The sequence below is a fragment of the Leishmania martiniquensis genome, chromosome 26 (genome assembly GCF_017916325.1).
Source record: "Leishmania martiniquensis isolate LSCM1 chromosome 26, whole genome shotgun sequence".
In the NCBI taxonomy this organism is placed as follows: Eukaryota; Euglenozoa; class Kinetoplastea; order Trypanosomatida; family Trypanosomatidae; genus Leishmania; species Leishmania martiniquensis.
This window is the reverse complement of record NC_090161.1, coordinates 723,079-741,741: the sequence shown is the minus strand read 5'-3', so window position 1 is coordinate 741,741 and position 18,663 is coordinate 723,079. Positions and strand designations below refer to the sequence as shown.

Genomic DNA, 18,663 nt, shown 5'->3' with positions numbered 1-18,663 from the left:
TCGCACCGCCATCGGCGCCCTACGCAGCGCAGCGCCTTTCTTGCCCGGATCGGGCTCTCGCTGTGTGTGTAAGTGTGCTTGAGGGCACCACCTTCTTTTCCCTTTTCTGGTACTGCTCTGGTTGGCCGCCTCACGATCGGTGCGTCGGCAAGCGCCTCGGCTGATTCCGCAGCGCCGCCTCCTGCGACTCCTGGGCTTCCGTGTTGTCGAGCATCGACGCCAAATTCGCGATCTTCAAGTTGGCGGGCGACTCGCCATCAGCGAGCGGTGCCTCACCGCGCTGCACCCGTCGCTGCTCCGCGGTCGCCCTATGGCGCTCGTAGTCCATCATGCGTCGCAGCAGCTTACTGTAGCTTTCGAACCACTGGAACTCCTTTGTCGTGTAGTCGGAGAAGCGCCCCTCAGGGTCCATGAGGTACATGATGATGGAGTGGTCCACCAGGTAGTCGTCTTCGGACATGGCCTCCGCATCTGGGATGGCAAAGTAGACGCGATACTGGCGGGCCGCCTCCTCGACCTCCGCCTGCGTCCCCACCAGGCCCATGATGCGCGGCGAGAAGTCGCTCAGGTACTCGCGTACCTTTTCCGGTGTGTCGCGCTTCGGGTCGAGGGAGATGAAAATGGGCTGCCAGTAGTCCCTGCCCACCTTCTTGTCGAGGTGCTTGATGACGCGGGCCATCTTGGCCATCTCCTCCGGGCACACGTCAGGGCAGTTCGTGAACCCAAAATAGATGTAAAGCCACTTTCCCTTCAGGTCCCCATCCGTGACACGCTTGCCTGTCTTGACATTGACTAAGCTGAACGGCCCGCCAATGCTGGGCCCCTCTGGGCTATCGAAGGATTGCACGGCGCGCAGCTTTGGGTCGAAGCGCAGCTGCTCCCGGCGAATGCGAATCGATACAACGACGGTCATGACGCCGAGCGATAGAAATCCCAGCGCCCACAGCATCCACACCGGGTTGTCGCGCATCTCATCAACGGCCTGGCTCATCGTCCGCCCCGCGCGCTCCTCCAGCTCATGCTTCTCAACGTACTCATTGTACGTGTAAATTTGGCTGTCCTTCTGCTCCGCGACACGGATATGAGTCGGCTTCTCCTGGTCTACGATGTCGATGTCCTTGCCACCGCTGCGAGCAGTGTTGGAGGCGTGCCGCCAGCTGCCAGAGAAGGCGTGCCTGGTCATCGTGCACGATCGCTTCGACGGCGCAGTCCCGATCAGCGCGCGGCGCCTTTCACAGTGGAGCGAGACGCACTGGAGAGCAGTGGCCGGAGAATCGACTCTTTTCAGTGCGATGCGAGGCCTGGTGCTCGCGCTGCACCTTCGCAAGGAGCTACACGGAGCAAGAGGTGCGCCAGCAAGCACGACGAGCCCTGCACGGCATCTTTCGCCGAGCCGGCGGAGTGAGACAGGTCCTCGAAGGAGCATAGGGTCCACTTAGCCCCTTCCAATTGGGGGGAGGGGGGAGGCGGAGGGCCGGCGTGCTTCCCTTTTTCGCTTCTTTTAGGCGGCGGCAGCGCTGATGCCACTGAGCATAGGCGATTTACAAAGATGTTTAAATAAGTTCGTGTGTGCCTGACTGTTGGTTGCTGACCGCGTATGGAGTGATGCGGCAACGCCCAAGACGACAAAGACAGATGCGCAGTACCCGGGAAACAGAAAGGAGAGAAGGGGGAGGGCGGGCTGCAGCGACAGCTGTGCCAGCCGCCGAAGCTATAGAGACGGGAGCTCTGCGTGATGCGAATTGTCGCCCTCGCTTCTCTGATGCGGCAACGCATATGCAAGCACAAGACGGCAACGAGCAAAAGAGCCGTTGAGGGGGGGCAAGAGGGGGGAAAACGGAGGGAAGGAGATGGAAGTGGAGTTGGGCAAGCCGTACCGCTGGCCAAAGACATCAGCGCCGACGTGCATACCTGATTGGCCGCCCTCTTTCACTGTTGTCTGTGTCGCCCACCCCGCCTTAGCGACAAGTGGGGGCGGCGTGTTGGGGGAGTAGGGAGTACATACTGACACGGTGGCCTGATGAGCACACTAGACAGAGATAAGGCCGTGGGTGCGTTTGACAGCGGAGGCCGAGGAGTCGAAGGGCAGGGAGTGGATAAGTGCAGTCCAAGCCTCCGAAGCGCCATGGCAACCGCACGCGGTAGCCGAGAGAGGGGAGCCGAGGCCTACCGCCTGGTCCTCCTCGGCCCCTCCTCCCGAGGACTTCTTCCCACAACCACAACCACCATCACGGCCACCGCAGCTCCCTCGCGTCCCCCATTCCTTGGCCCTCTCGCCGACGCCGCCAGAGGGATGAGAGGAGCCAGTCTCGCTTTTTCGCCCCCCACCACCCTCTCACCTCACGCGCCGTGCCACCCCCACTCACCACCGCCATCCCCATCCCCACTCTTCCCGAAATCAAAGAAAACCTCAAAAGCAGACGCGCGCACACTTTGCTCGTTGGTGTGCTCTCAACTCATCAGCCCCTCTCATGCGTCCGTGGTTGACTCCCTCAGCTTTTCTGTCCAACATCACCGCATATATTTTCTTTTTTTTTAGGGGAGTGATCGCTTTGTGGCGTCTGCATATGTGTGTGTGCGCTGCGGGAGCACGGAGCAAAGGAGAGAGCTCGTCACCGCACGTGTACTAAAAGAGAGACACACACACAGACATAAGAGCAATGCAGGAAACATACGCGCAGAGGAGGGGGCATGAGAAGGAAAAGGCCTTCGAGACCGTCTGCCAGAGGAGAGGGGGGAGCGAGAGGTCACCGCTGTCGTCAGTGATGGCGGTGCGTGCGAAATGCGCAAGGCGTACGTCTGTGTGACTGCCAGATTCGTTCAAGACACGCACACACAAAAAAAAGGAAGCGAGAAACAAACCCAAAGCGCCGAGGACATCAACAGAGAGAGACATACAAAGAGTTACGAGCCTAAAATAGTCACTGATGGGGGAGAGGAGTGAAGGCACAGCAAAAAGAGGGGGAGGAGGGGGGAGGGGGCGGAAACATTCGGGTACAGGTTCAGCGTATCATCCAACGATTTTGTGAGAACATAGGTGTGCATGTGTGCGAGCGTGTGCCGGGGAGGGGAACGGGATGGCTGGCAGAGCTGCCAGATGATGGTAGTGCTGGCAGTCTCTCGCTGTTTTGTCCCTCTGTGCCCCTTTCGCTTCGCGGAGGCACACGCATCAACAGACAGCCGCGCACAAGCCGGTCTACGGCTCATGCCCAGTCCCCTTTCGAGTGAAGAAAAAGAGGGGGGCGAAAGGAGACAACAGCGAATCTGCACGCAGACGGAAACGACTCTATCGGGAGAAATATATGTGGATGAAGGGAGGACGATGGGGAAGGCCAGAGAGGAGAGGAGGGAGCGCCCGCCTTGTCTCGCTTCCCCCCTTCTGCCGCCCGCGCGGAGTGCCCACCACCACGATGATAGTGGGGGAGGGAGGGAGGGGGAGGGCAGGTGGAACAGTCTCGGCGAAGAGCCTCCCGTGAACTAAGAGAAAGAGCGCCGCCGCATACAAACGTAAAAGCTGAAGAAGCGTGCAGAGAGAAGAGAGCACGCCGGTACGAAAGTGAGGGTTAGCGTGAGAGAGGGAGGAGGGGGGTACAAGACAACGAAGCGGCCAGATATATATTCTTTCAAACGGAGAAAAGGGGGCACGAGAGGGGGAGAGACGAGAGCTCACGCGAGGCCGCACATAACCTGACGTGAGGAGAAATGGAAAGAAACCCCTATCAGCTAACAACAACGAACTGAGAAAAAAAAACGGAATGAAATCACCGATACAGGAAATCGAGGGAAGAGAGAAATAAATAAATGACGTCCAGGCACACACGCGGTATGGCAGACGCCCGATTCGTGATGTTTGCCCTGCGCCGAGGGAGAAAGGGAGTGGCAGAGAGGCAAGTGCGGTCAAGCGTGGAGACAGACAGGCAGACACCCTAATCGCCGTTTCGCAGGAGTGACAGCCAACACAAGAACCTCCATTCAAACGAAAAAAAAAAAGAAACGAAAGTCTCCGCGATGAGACATCGAAGTCATAGCTTCCTTGGCGCACATTCGTGGGCCCGACAGCCCTTCGCTACCCCGCGCAACTGTACGTTCGCCCGTGCTCCTCGCATGTTCCGCTTCTCACGCGTCTACAAAACAATAGGAGATCGCCCACGCGACTCTCCTACGGCTTCCTGTTCGTCGAAGACCCCTTGGACGACCTCTTCGACGAAGATGCCTTGGGCGATTTCTTCTTTGAAGCGGAAGACGATGTGGACGAGGTCGTGGAGGACGAGGCTTTGCCCCCGGGGCGAGCAGCGTCTGCTCCCTTGCCGACAGTCGCAGCGTCCTCTCGCGAATCCGTATTCCCATCAGCTGCAGCCTTATCCTCCTCTTCAATTGGGGCAGAGACGGTGACGGCTGCCTCGGCGGGTGGCACCTCATCGCCCAGAGTCGTGGTGCGGCCACGCACCTCTGTCGGTGGCTCCGACTCCATATCGTGCGCACCGTCCCCTGTCTCAGTGAGACCCGAAGTCGCCTGCGTTACGCCAGCCGACCCATCTTCTTCTTTGCTCTCGTACGCGCCTTCGATCGGCGCCATGGTGCTCGCCTCCATATCCATATTTGGCCCCTTGCCGGCACCCCTGGCGTGCTGCTCGAAGGGACCACGCACCATCACATCATCGTAGTCCTCTCGGAGAATCTGTATCGTGATACTGGGCCGGCAATAGTACGGACTCGCTCTCACATCGTCACTGAACTCATCGTCCAGCGAACCGTCCGCGTTGTAGTAGTCCGCCAGCGTCTGCTTAATGCCCATACCAGAGATCGGCAGTAGCATGGCGTGGCGCTGCTCAAGGTCGTACATCTCCTGTTGCTGGCTCGTGTTCAGGGGCGACGTTTTCTTTAACGTTACTTTCTCATAGAACATGCAGAGTGCGGAGAAGGGGCCCTTGTTGATGAGGTTCTGCAGCTCCTCATCGTCGAGGTCACCGCTGTGTTTCACGGTGAAGTCGATTAGCAGGGAGCCGGAGCTGGCATCGATGTCCAGCACGTAGCTGGCCGGAATGTTCAGTAAGCCGGACACGTCTTCGCAGAACGCGGCGAGCATTTCCGAGTAGCGCGCCGGGTCTTGCAAGATTACGTCCCAGTCACCGGACATCTTGCAGTGGAGACGGGTGTAGCAGAACTCGGGGCGTTTGATCGCCAGCGTAATCTCCCGCGCGCCGCGGCCGCAGGCATACAAGTCGGCAATGCGAGACAGTGTCACGAGGTGGCGGCGCTCGGCATCGGCGTAGAGCCTCTGCAGCTGCGCTAGCTCCTCCTCCTCCTCCGCCGTCAGCGATGGCCTGCTGCGCAGTTCCTCGATGCGAGCCTTGAGGTCCGCCATCTCCTGCTCTTCGCGCTCCTTGCGGGCCAGCAGCTCCTCCATCTCATCCGCGTCATGGCGCACGTTGGCGGCGATGACGGCGCTGCGCAGGAAGTCCGCCTGAGTGGCGTTCAGGCGGATGTATCCCTCCTGATCCTCTGAGGTGATGGCGCCAAAGTTGAAAATGATGGCGTTGCGCAGAATGACATCTTCCACTAAGCGGCCCGCCAAGCCCGGGTAGGTGCGCCTGTAGAAGACCGTGTCGGTCGGGTACGCCTCGAGCGGCATGATCGGCTTCGGTGTGTTATCAACGCCAAGGATGGTGCTCTTCATCTCCAGCATCTGCATCTCCATGGAAGCGATGCCCACGCGCATGTCGTTGATCTCGCGCAGAAGCACGCGCTGCTCCTGCTGCTCAGCGAAGCACTTGTTGATCATTACCTCCTGCTCACGAGCAGCCTCAGAGCACGCCAGCTGCGCGTTAATCCAGGCACGCATGCACTCATCGAGAACAGCCACGTTGCTTGGGTTCGAGCTCTTCGCCGAGACGACGAGAGGGCCAGTCGGGGCCACACCGCGGGAGCCGGAGCGGCGGCGCTTCTTCAGGTAAAGGCCACCGACATCCTCGCCGGCGCACAGAGCGACAATCCTCCTGCGGCGCGTGAGCGACATGGGAGTGACAGTGCAGTCCCAGCTCATCACGCGGTCCATAAAATCGGATCGGCGAAGCACCTCCTGAATTTCTTCCCACACAGTGACGCCGTCTTCGTAAATGATGAGCATCACGGAGCGCAGCATGCCGATCACCTCATCGGGCGGGAGGCAGGGGCTGCGCAGGTCGCGCCACTCCTTCGGCGGGATCTCTTGGAGATCGATACGGGCTTTGTCGAGCTTCTCCAGTGACTTGGTCACTCTGTCGCCAATGGTTATCTGACGCGCCGCCGTCTTCTCGCGGGCAGCGAAGAGGCGTTGCGTCGCGGCCTGCTCCTTGGTCTGCTCCAGGATGAGGTCCTCCCGCAGTGCCTCGCGGTTGTGCCACACCTCCATCTTATTCGCTGCCCCCGCCTTCTCGCGGAGCTCCACCTCGGAGAGGGGGTCCCGCGTCACCGCCGTGTCATTGACGGCGTCGTAGACCGAGACCTTGACGGTGCACAGCGATGGGAAGGAGGTCACCCTGCCAAGGGACAGCTTCCAATCCTTGCTTGGATCAATGCACTGGAACCCGACATAGTCTCCGATGTGCAGGTCAGAGCAGTCGCCCAGTACCAAAGTGCCGGCCGAAGTTGCCTCCGTAGTGGAAGGCGCCACCTCAAACTGCAGATCGCTAGACTGGTAGTCAGACATTGTTAGGTCGGCTGGCGCCTCACCCTGTGTACGTGCGTTTGTATGGAAAGTGAAGAGAGGATAGGGTTGTCCAGCGGTCTCCCGTCTGTCTGTCTGTCTGTGTGTGTGTGTGTGTGTAGAGGTCTATGCACGAGCCTCTCTGTTCGGTTGGATTCGCTTCTCGTTGGCGCTCAGTTGCTTGTCTCGTTGAACTCTTTGTATTGCGTTATTTGATGAGCGAATCACCGAAACGAGAAGGAGGAGCGCCGAGCCGCGCACACGTGTGCGTTGAGGAGTGAGGGGGGGTGAGAGGTGAGAGAGGGGGGCGGGGATGTGACTCTGCAAGAGGTGAAGGAAAGAGAAAACATATACATATCACAGATGGGTTGGCACAGCGAATTCGTCGTGGGGCGCGGCGATGGAGTCCTCATGGTGCGCAGTGAACGAGTCGTGATGGCAAGAGGAATGGTACGGCAAGGCGATGTTCGTTGCGGTCATGGTGAGAGAAAGGGGCACTTGATAGGGCACATAAAAGACGAGGCACACATACACACACCACCAGCACAAAGAGAGAGGACAGAGCATCGCAGTCTGCCCCCGCTCCCCCCCTGTCGCTCACTTCCGCGCACGTTCCCCTTTGTCGTCTGCTCCTGTGTCCTTTACAGCTCACTCGGCTCCTGTGCACTGCAGGTATATATATATATATGTACTGTAAGTCTCTGGAGGCTTGCACAGGAGGGAAGGAAGAACGGGGCAACGGCAGCTGCTTTGCTGCTTTTCGTTGTGGGTGAATTGAGAGAACGGGTGGCCTGGCTGCTGGTGGTGGTCGCCTTGTCGACGAAGCGCTTGCGTTACGTCACGAGCATCATCGCCGACCGTGTGGTGCTGCCCCTCTCTCTATTCGGCATTACCGCGCTGTTCATGCCCATTCGCACGCACAGCCCCGGCGAAACCGCAGACGATGGCGGCGTCGTCAAAGCACGACGTGAAGCACAGGTGCGAAAGAATCGGAGGGAAGAGGGGGGCGGGGGCACAGATACAGCGCATCATCACTGACGAAAAAATTGGGGGATAACACGCAGTTAGAGGGAGGGAGGGAGAGAGAGAGGGGGGCAAGCGAAGATGTAAAAAAACTGCTAAGACACACGCACACAGCCGCTGCCGCTCATGCCAAAGCTCGCGCTGCGTCCGTCCATCAACCGACAAAGAGCCACGCACGCATACAAACACTCACATAAGCACAGAGAGAGAGAGACCACTTTTCTTTAGGAAACAGCGTCGCTAAAGGGTGAGGGAGGAGGAACAACAGCCGAGTCGTGCCGGTAAGGGCTGGCGTGGCTTCCTTCTACAAGGCCACACGTGTACGCAACGCCACACCGCCTCTTCCGAGTCCCTCGCCCTCCCGGCCCATCGGCTCACAGAATCAGGTTAGATAGGGTGGTAGGCCAAAGCGGGGGGGTGAAGAGGGTGCATTAGCACACCTGTGGTGTGAGCGAGGAAGACCCCCTGCCGGGACGGATGTATGTGGCATCCCTATGGAAGCGAAAAGTAGTTGGCCACAAGCCCCGGCGGGGTGTCATGGGAAAGTCCTGAGCGCCCGGCAATGGGAGGAGGCTGCCGGGGCACCACAAGCCGCGCACGCTCCCTCACATGCATATGCGCAAGTCTCACGCCTCCTGAGACAACCGAGCAAGCCAACCAAACGGAGGTGCGTCATTTTTTATGTCTGCTTGAGCGCTGCACCTCCTCGACCTGCTCCATGTACATATCACGCTCGCGGCGGGCCTCAGCGAGGGCCTTGCGCAGGTATGTGAGTGTTTCCTGGGACTCCACGCCCTCCTCCGCCACGAGCTGCTCCGCACGACGGTGCGACGGGCGACTTCCATTGCCATCCGTGCAGCCGTTCGTGCGGTTGCTCGCCGAGGTGTGGTGACCCCCCTCATTGCGTGAGATGTACAGCGCCCAAACCTTCGGGTAGGCGTACTTCTGCGTCAGCTGCGTCGCCTTTGCCTCCGAGATTTTCAGGCCCTGTACGCGAAAATACACGATGAGGCTGCCCAGAGAGGTGCCCTCAACGAGCACCTTCGCTGCATCTACCTGCAGCACATCCGCCGTGTCCTCCTTGAAGGACTTCTCCACAAGTTCCGGGCACCTTTTCATTGCTACGTCCCAGTATAACCCCTCAAAGTGCTTCACCATGACCTTCGACATGGCGGCCGAGACGCGCTCCTCTTTCTCGTAGAGGGCCCAAACATTTTCGTAGGGGTGCTCGTCGATCCTATCTCTAAGCTCCTCCTCGGCCATCGTCTCCTCACAAAGGGCACTGAAGTGCACCAGCATGCCCTCCGCACTTACGACGCACTCACGAATGTAGATGCCCTCGCCCGCTGCGCCGATACAATGCGCCGTCTCAGCGCGGAAGGCATCCGCCACCTCCTTCGTGCGCCTCCGCACTATCCCTTCCCACAACTCCCCTTCGAAGCTAACACTCAGTGCGACACGCGTGTAGCCCTCCGGCACCTCATCCTCATCGACCACGTCGACCGCGATGACTTCGTCTCCCTTCATTGTGCGGCTGCGCAAGGCCTCCTCTTCAGCCTCATCACCGCTGTGCGTGTCCGCTGCATACAGCGCCCACACGCGCTCGTACTCGTACTTGGCTAGCTCCTCCTGGGTCAGCTCATTATCCTGCAGCGGCGAGTGGCTAACCACGATTGTGGCGATCAGCCCGGCAGGCTCTACTCTCGTATGCACGTCTGTCACGTCGTCTTCTGGCACGTCCAGCGCGCACGCCGTGTCCTTGCGGATCGCCCCCACCACCTCCTCGTTTTTTTGTGCCATCACAGGGCCCCACTCATCGCCCTCGAAGGAGATGACGTGCTCCGTGCTCACGAACTTGTTCGGATCATACGGGCGCGTCTCGTAGAGCGCCCACAGCTCCCTGAACGGGTGGTCCTTCAGCGCCTTCTGGATTGTCTCGTAGTCCTGCGTCAGCGGGTGACTCACGCTCGCGCCGAGCACAATGCCGTCCTCCGACTTCTCCATGTTGATGTTCTCGATGTCCGCTGGATCGATCCCCAGCGCATCCGCGGCGCCTTGCGCGAAGGCGCTGCACATCGCCTCCTGCTTGATGGACCACACGTAGTCCCAGTCCTCGCCTTCGAATCCGCAGTCCTGCAGCGTCGTTACCTTCTCTTCTTCGACGCGGTAGTAGTCCCACACGTTCGGGTACGGATACGTGTGCAGCGTGCGCCACACATCCCCCTCGCTTGCGCTAGTGTGGCTCACCGCGTAGTCCACCTCCATGCGATCGTCCGTCGTGCGAATGTCGCCCACCTCCACATCCTCTGGACGGGCGTTCATGGCAGCTGCCGTGTCCTTGCAGAACGCCTGCGTCACACCCTCCTTGTCACACTCCATCACCTTCGCCCAGTTTAAGCCATCGAAGTGCTTCGTGCCGCGTCGCGCCACACCCTCAGGGCAGTACAGCGCCCACACGCGCTCGTACTCGTACTTGGCTAGCTCCTCCTGGGTCAGCTCATTATCCTGCAGCGGCGAGTGGCTAACCACGATTGTGGCGATCAGCCCGGCAGGCTCTACTCTCGTATGCACGTCTGTCACGTCGTCTTCTGGCACGTCCAGCGCGCACGCCGTGTCCTTGCGGATCGCCCCCACCACCTCCTCGTTTTTTTGTGCCATCACAGGGCCCCACTCATCGCCCTCGAAGGAGATGACGTGCTCCGTGCTCACGAACTTGTTCGGATCATACGGGCGCGTCTCGTAGAGCGCCCACAGCTCCCTGAACGGGTGGTCCTTCAGCGCCTTCTGGATTGTCTCGTAGTCCTGCGTCAGCGGGTGACTCACGCTCGCGCCGAGCACAATGCCGTCCTCCGACTTCTCCATGTTGATGTTCTCGATGTCCGCTGGATCGATCCCCAGCGCATCCGCGGCGCCTTGCGCGAAGGCGCTGCACATCGCCTCCTGCTTGATGGACCACACGTAGTCCCAGTCCTCGCCTTCGAATCCGCAGTCCTGCAGCGTCGTTACCTTCTCTTCTTCGACGCGGTAGTAGTCCCACACGTTCGGGTACGGATACGTGTGCAGCGTGCGCCACACATCCCCCTCGCTTGCGCTAGTGTGGCTCACCGCGTAGTCCACCTCCATGCGATCGTCCGTCGTGCGAATGTCGCCCACCTCCACATCCTCTGGACGGGCGTTCATGGCAGCTGCCGTGTCCTTGCAGAACGCCTGCGTCACACCCTCCTTGTCACACTCCATCACCTTCGCCCAGTTTAAGCCATCGAAGTGCTTCGTGCCGCGTCGCGCCACACCCTCAGGGCAGTACAGCGCCCACACGCGCTCGTACTCGTACTTGGCTAGCTCCTCCTGGGTCAGCTCATTATCCTGCAGCGGCGAGTGGCTAACCACGATTGTGGCGATCAGCCCGGCAGGCTCTACTCTCGTATGCACGTCTGTCACGTCGTCTTCTGGCACGTCCAGCGCGCACGCCGTGTCCTTGCGGATCGCCCCCACCACCTCCTCGTTTTTTTGTGCCATCACAGGGCCCCACTCATCGCCCTCGAAGGAGATGACGTGCTCCGTGCTCACGAACTTGTTCGGATCATACGGGCGCGTCTCGTAGAGCGCCCACAGCTCCCTGAACGGGTGGTCCTTCAGCGCCTTCTGGATTGTCTCGTAGTCCTGCGTCAGCGGGTGACTCACGCTCGCGCCGAGCACAATGCCGTCCTCCGACTTCTCCATGTTGATGTTCTCGATGTCCGCTGGATCGATCCCCAGCGCATCCGCGGCGCCTTGCGCGAAGGCGCTGCACATCGCCTCCTGCTTGATGGACCACACGTAGTCCCAGTCCTCGCCTTCGAATCCGCAGTCCTGCAGCGTCGTTACCTTCTCTTCTTCGACGCGGTAGTAGTCCCACACGTTCGGGTACGGATACGTGTGCAGCGTGCGCCACACATCCCCCTCGCTTGCGCTAGTGTGGCTCACCGCGTAGTCCACCTCCATGCGATCGTCCGTCGTGCGAATGTCGCCCACCTCCACATCCTCTGGACGGGCGTTCATGGCAGCTGCCGTGTCCTTGCAGAACGCCTGCGTCACACCCTCCTTGTCACACTCCATCACCTTCGCCCAGTTTAAGCCATCGAAGTGCTTCGTGCCGCGTCGCGCCACACCCTCAGGGCAGTACAGCGCCCACACGCGCTCGTACTCGTACTTGGCTAGCTCCTCCTGGGTCAGCTCATTATCCTGCAGCGGCGAGTGGCTAACCACGATTGTGGCGATCAGCCCGGCAGGCTCTACTCTCGTATGCACGTCTGTCACGTCGTCTTCTGGCACGTCCAGCGCGCACGCCGTGTCCTTGCGGATCGCCCCCACCACCTCCTCGTTTTTTTGTGCCATCACAGGGCCCCACTCATCGCCCTCGAAGGAGATGACGTGCTCCGTGCTCACGAACTTGTTCGGATCATACGGGCGCGTCTCGTAGAGCGCCCACAGCTCCCTGAACGGGTGGTCCTTCAGCGCCTTCTGGATTGTCTCGTAGTCCTGCGTCAGCGGGTGACTCACGCTCGCGCCGAGCACAATGCCGTCCTCCGACTTCTCCATGTTGATGTTCTCGATGTCCGCTGGATCGATCCCCAGCGCATCCGCGGCGCCTTGCGCGAAGGCGCTGCACATCGCCTCCTGCTTGATGGACCACACGTAGTCCCAGTCCTCGCCTTCGAATCCGCAGTCCTGCAGCGTCGTTACCTTGAGGTTATGCAGCACCGGCGCCGCGTGCCTCTGCAAGGCGGCGCCCTCGTCACCGCCGCGCACGCGGCGGCGGTACAGGCCCATCACTGTAGGGAACTCGTCCTCATCCGCGCGCCGCTGAATCTCGCTGTCCTCGCATGGCGGGCACACGATCTGGTACGTGACGATCAAGCTGCCTAACGTGGCACTGATGATGCGCACGTTCGCTTTGGGCACGCCCAGCACCCGCGCCGCATCGGTGCAGAAGGCATCATCAAGATCCTCTGGGCACGCATCGAGAACAATGTCCCAGTCGTCGCCCTCGAAGCAGCGCTGCAGGATGCCTGACTCGCTGTCGCCAGAGTTGCCAAAGCCGCCCGCTTGATCCTTGTTTAGAGGGGTTATCGGTGCGTCTTCGTATAGAGCCCACACGCGCTCGTACGGGTAGCGGCCCAGCTGCTCCTTCATGAGCTCCTGGTCCTGCAGGAGGGGGTGCCGAATATCGAGATGGACAAGGAGTAGGTTGCCGCCTTCGAAGCTGGTCTTGATCGACGTGATATCGTTCGGCGTCACCTCCAGCGCCTCGGCCGTGTCGAGCATGACGGCCTCCTCGAGCTGCTGCGGCTGCGTCTCTACCACCTTGTTCCACTCCTCCCCCTCGAAGCCGATCTCATGCGAAGTTGTTTCCTGCTCATCCGGGTTGTAGGGGTGATCTATGTACAGCTCCCACAGCAGCACGTAGTCGCATTCGGCGAGCCTGCTGTTCACCTCCTCCACCGACTGCCTCTTCGGGTGCTGCACCTCGCACGTAGCCAGCAGCGCCCTCTCATTGGCCGCTAAGACGACGTTCGTGATATGCGCATCCGTCAGCCCCAGAGACCCAGACGTGCATGTGCGAAAGGCCTCCTCCAGCGCCTTCTTGCGGGCAGACAGGACGTACACCCAGTCGTCGCCGTCGAAGCCGACCTGATGCGACGTCGTCGCCCAGCCCTGGTTCGGATCCTCAGCATAGAGCTTCCAAACCGCCTCGTATGGGTAGCGGCGGAGTTGCTCCTGCATCAGCTCGTTATCCTGGAAGATGTGGTGGGTGACGGTCGCACGCATGAACAGGCGCTCCTTGGCGTAATTGGCCCCGTCGATGCGCACGTCGCTCGGCTGGACCTCGAGCGCCGTCGCCGTGTCCTGCTGAAAGCACTCCTCCAGCTCCTTGCGGTGAAACTCGAGCACGGCTGCCCAGCCCGGTCCATCAAAGCACACCTCGTGCGACGTCTCCGTGACCTTCGTCGGGTCCCAGGGATGGTAGCCGTAGAGGTCCCACACGCGCTCGTACGAGCACGCGATGAGCCGCTCATCGATCTCTTTCTCGGTCAGCCATGCCGGGTGCGTGAGCTCGAAGTCCACGATGAGGCCGCCCAGCGTATACTTCGTGTTCTTGACGTTCTCCGTACACACATTGAACGTGTCGGCGGTGCAGCTGACAAACGCTTCCTGCAGCTCCGTCATCTTGTCCCGCAGGACGTACACCCAGTCGTCGCCGTCGAAGCCGACCTGGTGGGACGTCGTCACCAAACGGCGCCTCTCCTCCGCAGCGTAGAGCACCCACATGTTCGGGTACGCGTGCTTCTGCTGAATCTCCGCCACCTGCTCATCGGCATAGACTCTGTTGTCGAGCAGACCGTAGCGCACCGAAAGGCTCTCGGCATGAGCGCCGACGGCTTTGACAAACACACTCCGCTCGTCCGTCTTGAGGGCGTCAGCGGTGTCTTTCACGAAGGCCTCTTTTAACGCCCCCTCGCGGGAGGCGGCGAGGCCCTTCCAGGCAGGGCCGTCAAACGTCTTCAGATACTTGCCCAGATCCTTCTCCGTTTGGTATAGCCCCCACACCAGCGGGTATGCGTAGTCCTCCACAGCCGCCTGCGCCGCTGGCCCGTCGGATGGGCAGTCGCGAACGCTGTACTGTACCTGAAGCGCGTACGCGCTCGCCTTCAGCTGCTTCGCAAGCACCTGTCCCACGCTCACACCGAGAGCATCAGCGGTGTCTTCCGCAAACGCCTGCTCCAGTACCGCGGATTGCCTCGCCAGCACACAGCCCCATTCGTCTCCATCAAAAACCTTCGGCAGCATGCCCTCGAGGTTATGCAGCACCGGCGCCGCGTGCCTCTGCAAGGCGGCGCCCTCGTCACCGCCGCGCACGCGGCGGCGGTACAGGCCCATCACTGTAGGGAACTCGTCCTCATCCGCGCGCCGCTGAATCTCGCTGTCCTCGCATGGCGGGCACACGATCTGGTACGTGACGATCAAGCTGCCTAACGTGGCACTGATGATGCGCACGTTCGCTTTGGGCACGCCCAGCACCCGCGCCGCATCGGTGCAGAAGGCATCATCAAGATCCTCTGGGCACGCATCGAGAACAATGTCCCAGTCGTCGCCCTCGAAGCAGCGCTGCAGGATGCCTGACTCGCTGTCGCCCAAGACGCGCACCGGCGATCGCTCCCTGTTTGCTTCGTACAGGCTCCACATGGCCGGATAGTGAAACTCCTTCGCCGCCTTGCGCGTCGCATACGAGGACTGGCCCCCCTCACGAGCCATGCCGTATTCCACCGCCATACCCTTCCTGCTCGTCTTGATGTCGTGGATGGCCACGCACGCCAGGCGGACGCGAGTGGCAGCCGCTACATCCTCCGTGAAGGCCTCTCGCACCCGCTCTGGCATCCTCGCGTTGATCGCCTCCCACGACTCTCCGTCGAACGTCTGGGACAAATGTTGCGTGCCCTCCGCTTCCTCCGCCGTGACCAGCTGGTACACCGCCCACACTTCCGGGTAGGGATACGCCCGGGTGCTCTCACGCACCGTGTCGGCACCCTGCCGGGAGTTGCCAACGTTGTAGGAGATGAGCAGGCGGTCCTGATCTGCATCGATCGAGCGGGGTTCGACCTCGCTGATTTTGGAGTTGACGGCGTTTGCTGTGTCCGTGCAGAAAGCCTCCGACACTTCAGGCCGCGCCGCATGCAGCACCGCTTCCCAGTGCTCGCCCTCGAAGCTCTTCTGGTAGGCCGCGCCGACGGCCTCCGCCACGAGGCGGTCGTACAGCGCCCACGTCTTTGGGTAAGTGTAGTCCTCCGCCTTGGCATCCACCTCGTCGCCGTCCAGCAAGCAGCCGAAGACGGTGTAGGGCACTGTGAGCCCGATCTCGTAGCGGATCTCTTCGGGGACCACTTGCCGTGGTGCGATGCCAAGCGCGTTAGCGGTGTCCTCGGCAAACGCCTGCTTGATCGCCTCCTCTGCGCCGGGTATAATGTCCGCCCACCGCTCGCCGCGGAAACGCACCTGGTGAATCGGCCCCGCCTCGTTCAGCCCAGTCAGCCGCTGATACAGGTCCCACATGGCAGGGTAAGCGTAGGCGTCCACCTGCTCCTGCACTTCCTCAGGATCGCGGTTCCTGTCCAGCATGGAGTAGTCCACCGTGAGCCCTTCGTCCTCATCGGCGCGAATGCTTTGAACACTGATCTCCTCCCGCTGCGCACCGGTCGCGACGCTCGTGTCTTCCAGGAAAGCGGCCTCGATCTCGTCACGGTGCAAGGGGGTGAGGTCCACCCAGCGGTCGCCGCAGAACTTGACCTGATGCTCCGGGCCTTCGTAGTACTCCTCGCCCTCCTCGTAGAGCAGCATAACCTTCGGGTACCCGTACGCATTCACGCGGCCCTGCAGCTCTACATCGGAGCGCTGGCCATCGTGCAGGGCCGAGAAGCAGACAATGAGGCTCCCGAGCTTGAGGTCGTCGATGGAGATGTAGTACACGGGCACCTCCAGGCACACCGCGGACTCCTCTGTGAAAGCGGCCTCAATGGCGTCGCGCTTGCGGTCGAGAACGCGATGCCAATTCTTTCCCTCAAACGTGCGCTCCAGCTTCGAGGTCGCCGTGGCGGCGCCCATGCCGAACGTGTCTGTGCCGTCGGCTTGCGGCGTTGGCATTGGCGTCGGCTTGCCGGCGGTAGCGCTCATCCGGCGCGCATGGAGTATCTCCTCATCGTTGCGCATCGTGCCGCCGACCTCGTCGTTGTTTTGCCTGAACATGTCCTCCTCAAGGGCCTCATCCTCACGCTCCTCGTCGCCGCCGCTCATCATCTCAAGGGCTTGCTGGCAGCTTATGAGAGCTGCATCCAGCATGCGGATCTGAGGCTCACTCATCGTATACCCCTCCTCCTGCTCCTGCGAGGTGACGGCGCCGAAGTTACAAACGATGTTCTTCCGAAGCACAATTATGACGCGGTCTGTCGGCTTCCATGTGTAGAAGGCCGGTCGAAGGTACTGCTTCCCCTCGCGACCGGCAAAGCTCTCGTTGTAGCGGTCGCTGGACCAGATGCGGCGGCGAGAACGCGACACGCTCTGGCTCTGCGAGCGTACACCAACGGAGCTGCCATTGCTGTTGCGCTGGTTGCACAGGCGCAGCTGATCATCCAGGTCTTCCATGAGCTCCTGATACTCTGTTATGCGTCTCTGCTGTTCACTGATTTGCTGCAGCACGAGGCGCAGTTCCTTCTGCCGGGCAACCCTCTCCTGGTCAACGCGGTCCTTCTGCGACTGAGCCTCACCGCTGTCGAGCTGCGCCAGCACCCAGTAATAGATTGGGCCCACCGCCACGCTTCCCTGCATAGCGCGGTCGTAGCGAAAGCTCTTCTTGCTCACGCACTCTTGAAGAATGTAGTCGCGGCGCTCAGTCGAAAGCTGGTGACTTGGGTTGTAGCTCGTAATGCGGCGCTTGAAGTCGAAGTCACGCAGCACCCGCTGCATCTGTGGCCACAGGCGGGCGTCATCCTCAGAGAGCAGCAACATAACGGCTCGAATCACTACTGACACCATCTTAGGTGGTATGCGGTACGACTTCAGCTCCTGCCAGTAGCGATCAGAGATGCTCTCGACGTCCTCGCAAGCAGCTTCGCAGACGGCCTTCGACTCCGCCACATAGGTTTCGGCCTCGCCGATCTGCTTTATAATGGCAGCGCGGCGTTCGCGCAGCTGCTGCGTCAGGGCCTCGGCCTGGTCGATGCTCGCCTGAAGGTCCTGCTTCACCTGGGCAATGCGCGCCATAAGCTCTGCGGTTTCTGGGTTCGCCGGGGTGTCATCCTCGTCGTAGTACTCATACCGCTGTTTCTCCCAAAGGCGTACCTCAACGTCCCGCACGTACGGCGGCGTCTCGACGGTGCCCAAGGTCCAGTGCAGCTTGCCATCCTTCATGTGATGAGTGACGATGGCAACGAAGTCACCCACGCTGAGGTACATCAGCGCATTCTCGCTCACGGTAACTGTGGTCATGGCTCCAGGAGGAGGTTGTGCCACGGGACTCTCTGGAAGGACGCGAAGCTGCGGCGCAGTGCTGAAAAAAAAAGATAGAGACGGCGCTCGTGAAATCCACTGACTTCGATGATGGACCGCTAAGCGACCGCCACAATGCTCGGAGAATTTAACAGGACCGCCCGAAGATCCACACACACGCCCGCATATGAGTGGTGGCGGTGCTGGGAGGGTAGGGGAGGAGGGGTGTGAGAGATACGGCACGGCTCACGGACGAAGAAAACAAAAGGTACAGGAAGGGGGTGAACGGGTGCAGGAATGCCAAAACGGGAGCACGCGCAGGAAAGTGAGAGAGTGAGAGAGATGGAATACGGTGAAGTGCAATCACACACTTGCTTACGCACTACAGGAGGGGGAGTAGAGAGAGTGTGGAAGGGGGGGACAGGGAGGAGGGGGGAGGAGGAGAAGGCGAAACGATAAATCACAGGCCGAACTGACGAAGACGTTGAAGAGTACACAGAGAGAGTGAAAGGAAACGGTGACCTCAGCGAAGACGAAGAAAAATCAAATCACAAGACGAAAAGAGAGGCCGCACATGCATACAATTACATACAGAAGGTGAGCTGGCAGTGTTTCTGCAAAGTATTCTACGCGATGCACTGCCACCGCTCCGTAGTTGTGCTCTCGCCTTTGGGTAGGGGCGGAAGAGGGAGCCGTGAAAGCGTGTGAAAGTGAGAGCCTGTCGGTATGCCGGTCTGTCTGTGTGTGCAGCTGTGCTGTGTTGCGTGCGGTCTCGGGTGTGCCCCGTGTCGTCGTCCCCGGTTTTAGTTCGTTTCCTCTTCACCCCCTCCCCTCCCCGCGCTGACGCGTGCGAAAGCAAAGACAGACCGAAACGAGGAGAGGGGGAGCGCTCAACTCCTTGTCGGCAACGATGTGGAAGCGGACGGGTAGGGCCGCAG

The 18,663-nt window shown here is 60.5% G+C and overlaps 3 protein-coding genes across 3 annotated transcripts; all 3 read right to left on the bottom strand.

The window, feature by feature from the left end:
- Positions 1-130: 130 nt before the first annotated feature.
- LSCM1_04210 (uncharacterized protein) lies at positions 131-1,426 on the bottom strand (the record flags this gene model as incomplete). Its single annotated transcript, XM_067321725.1, has 1 exon — positions 131-1,426. One exon carries the CDS (start codon positions 1,424-1,426, stop codon positions 131-133), a length of 1,296 nt encoding a protein of 431 aa, XP_067177956.1.
- A 2,733-nt stretch (positions 1,427-4,159) lies between these two features.
- On the bottom strand, positions 4,160-6,688 carry LSCM1_04209 (uncharacterized protein; the record flags this gene model as incomplete). Its single annotated transcript, XM_067321724.1, has 1 exon — positions 4,160-6,688. The coding sequence occupies one exon, from the start codon at positions 6,686-6,688 to the stop codon at positions 4,160-4,162; it is 2,529 nt and encodes an 842-aa protein (XP_067177955.1).
- Positions 6,689-8,380: 1,692 nt separating this feature from the next.
- On the bottom strand, positions 8,381-17,725 carry LSCM1_04208 (uncharacterized protein; the record flags this gene model as incomplete). Its single annotated transcript, XM_067321723.1, has 1 exon — positions 8,381-17,725. One exon carries the CDS (start codon positions 17,723-17,725, stop codon positions 8,381-8,383), a length of 9,345 nt encoding a protein of 3,114 aa, XP_067177954.1.
- Positions 17,726-18,663: the final 938 nt, after the last annotated feature.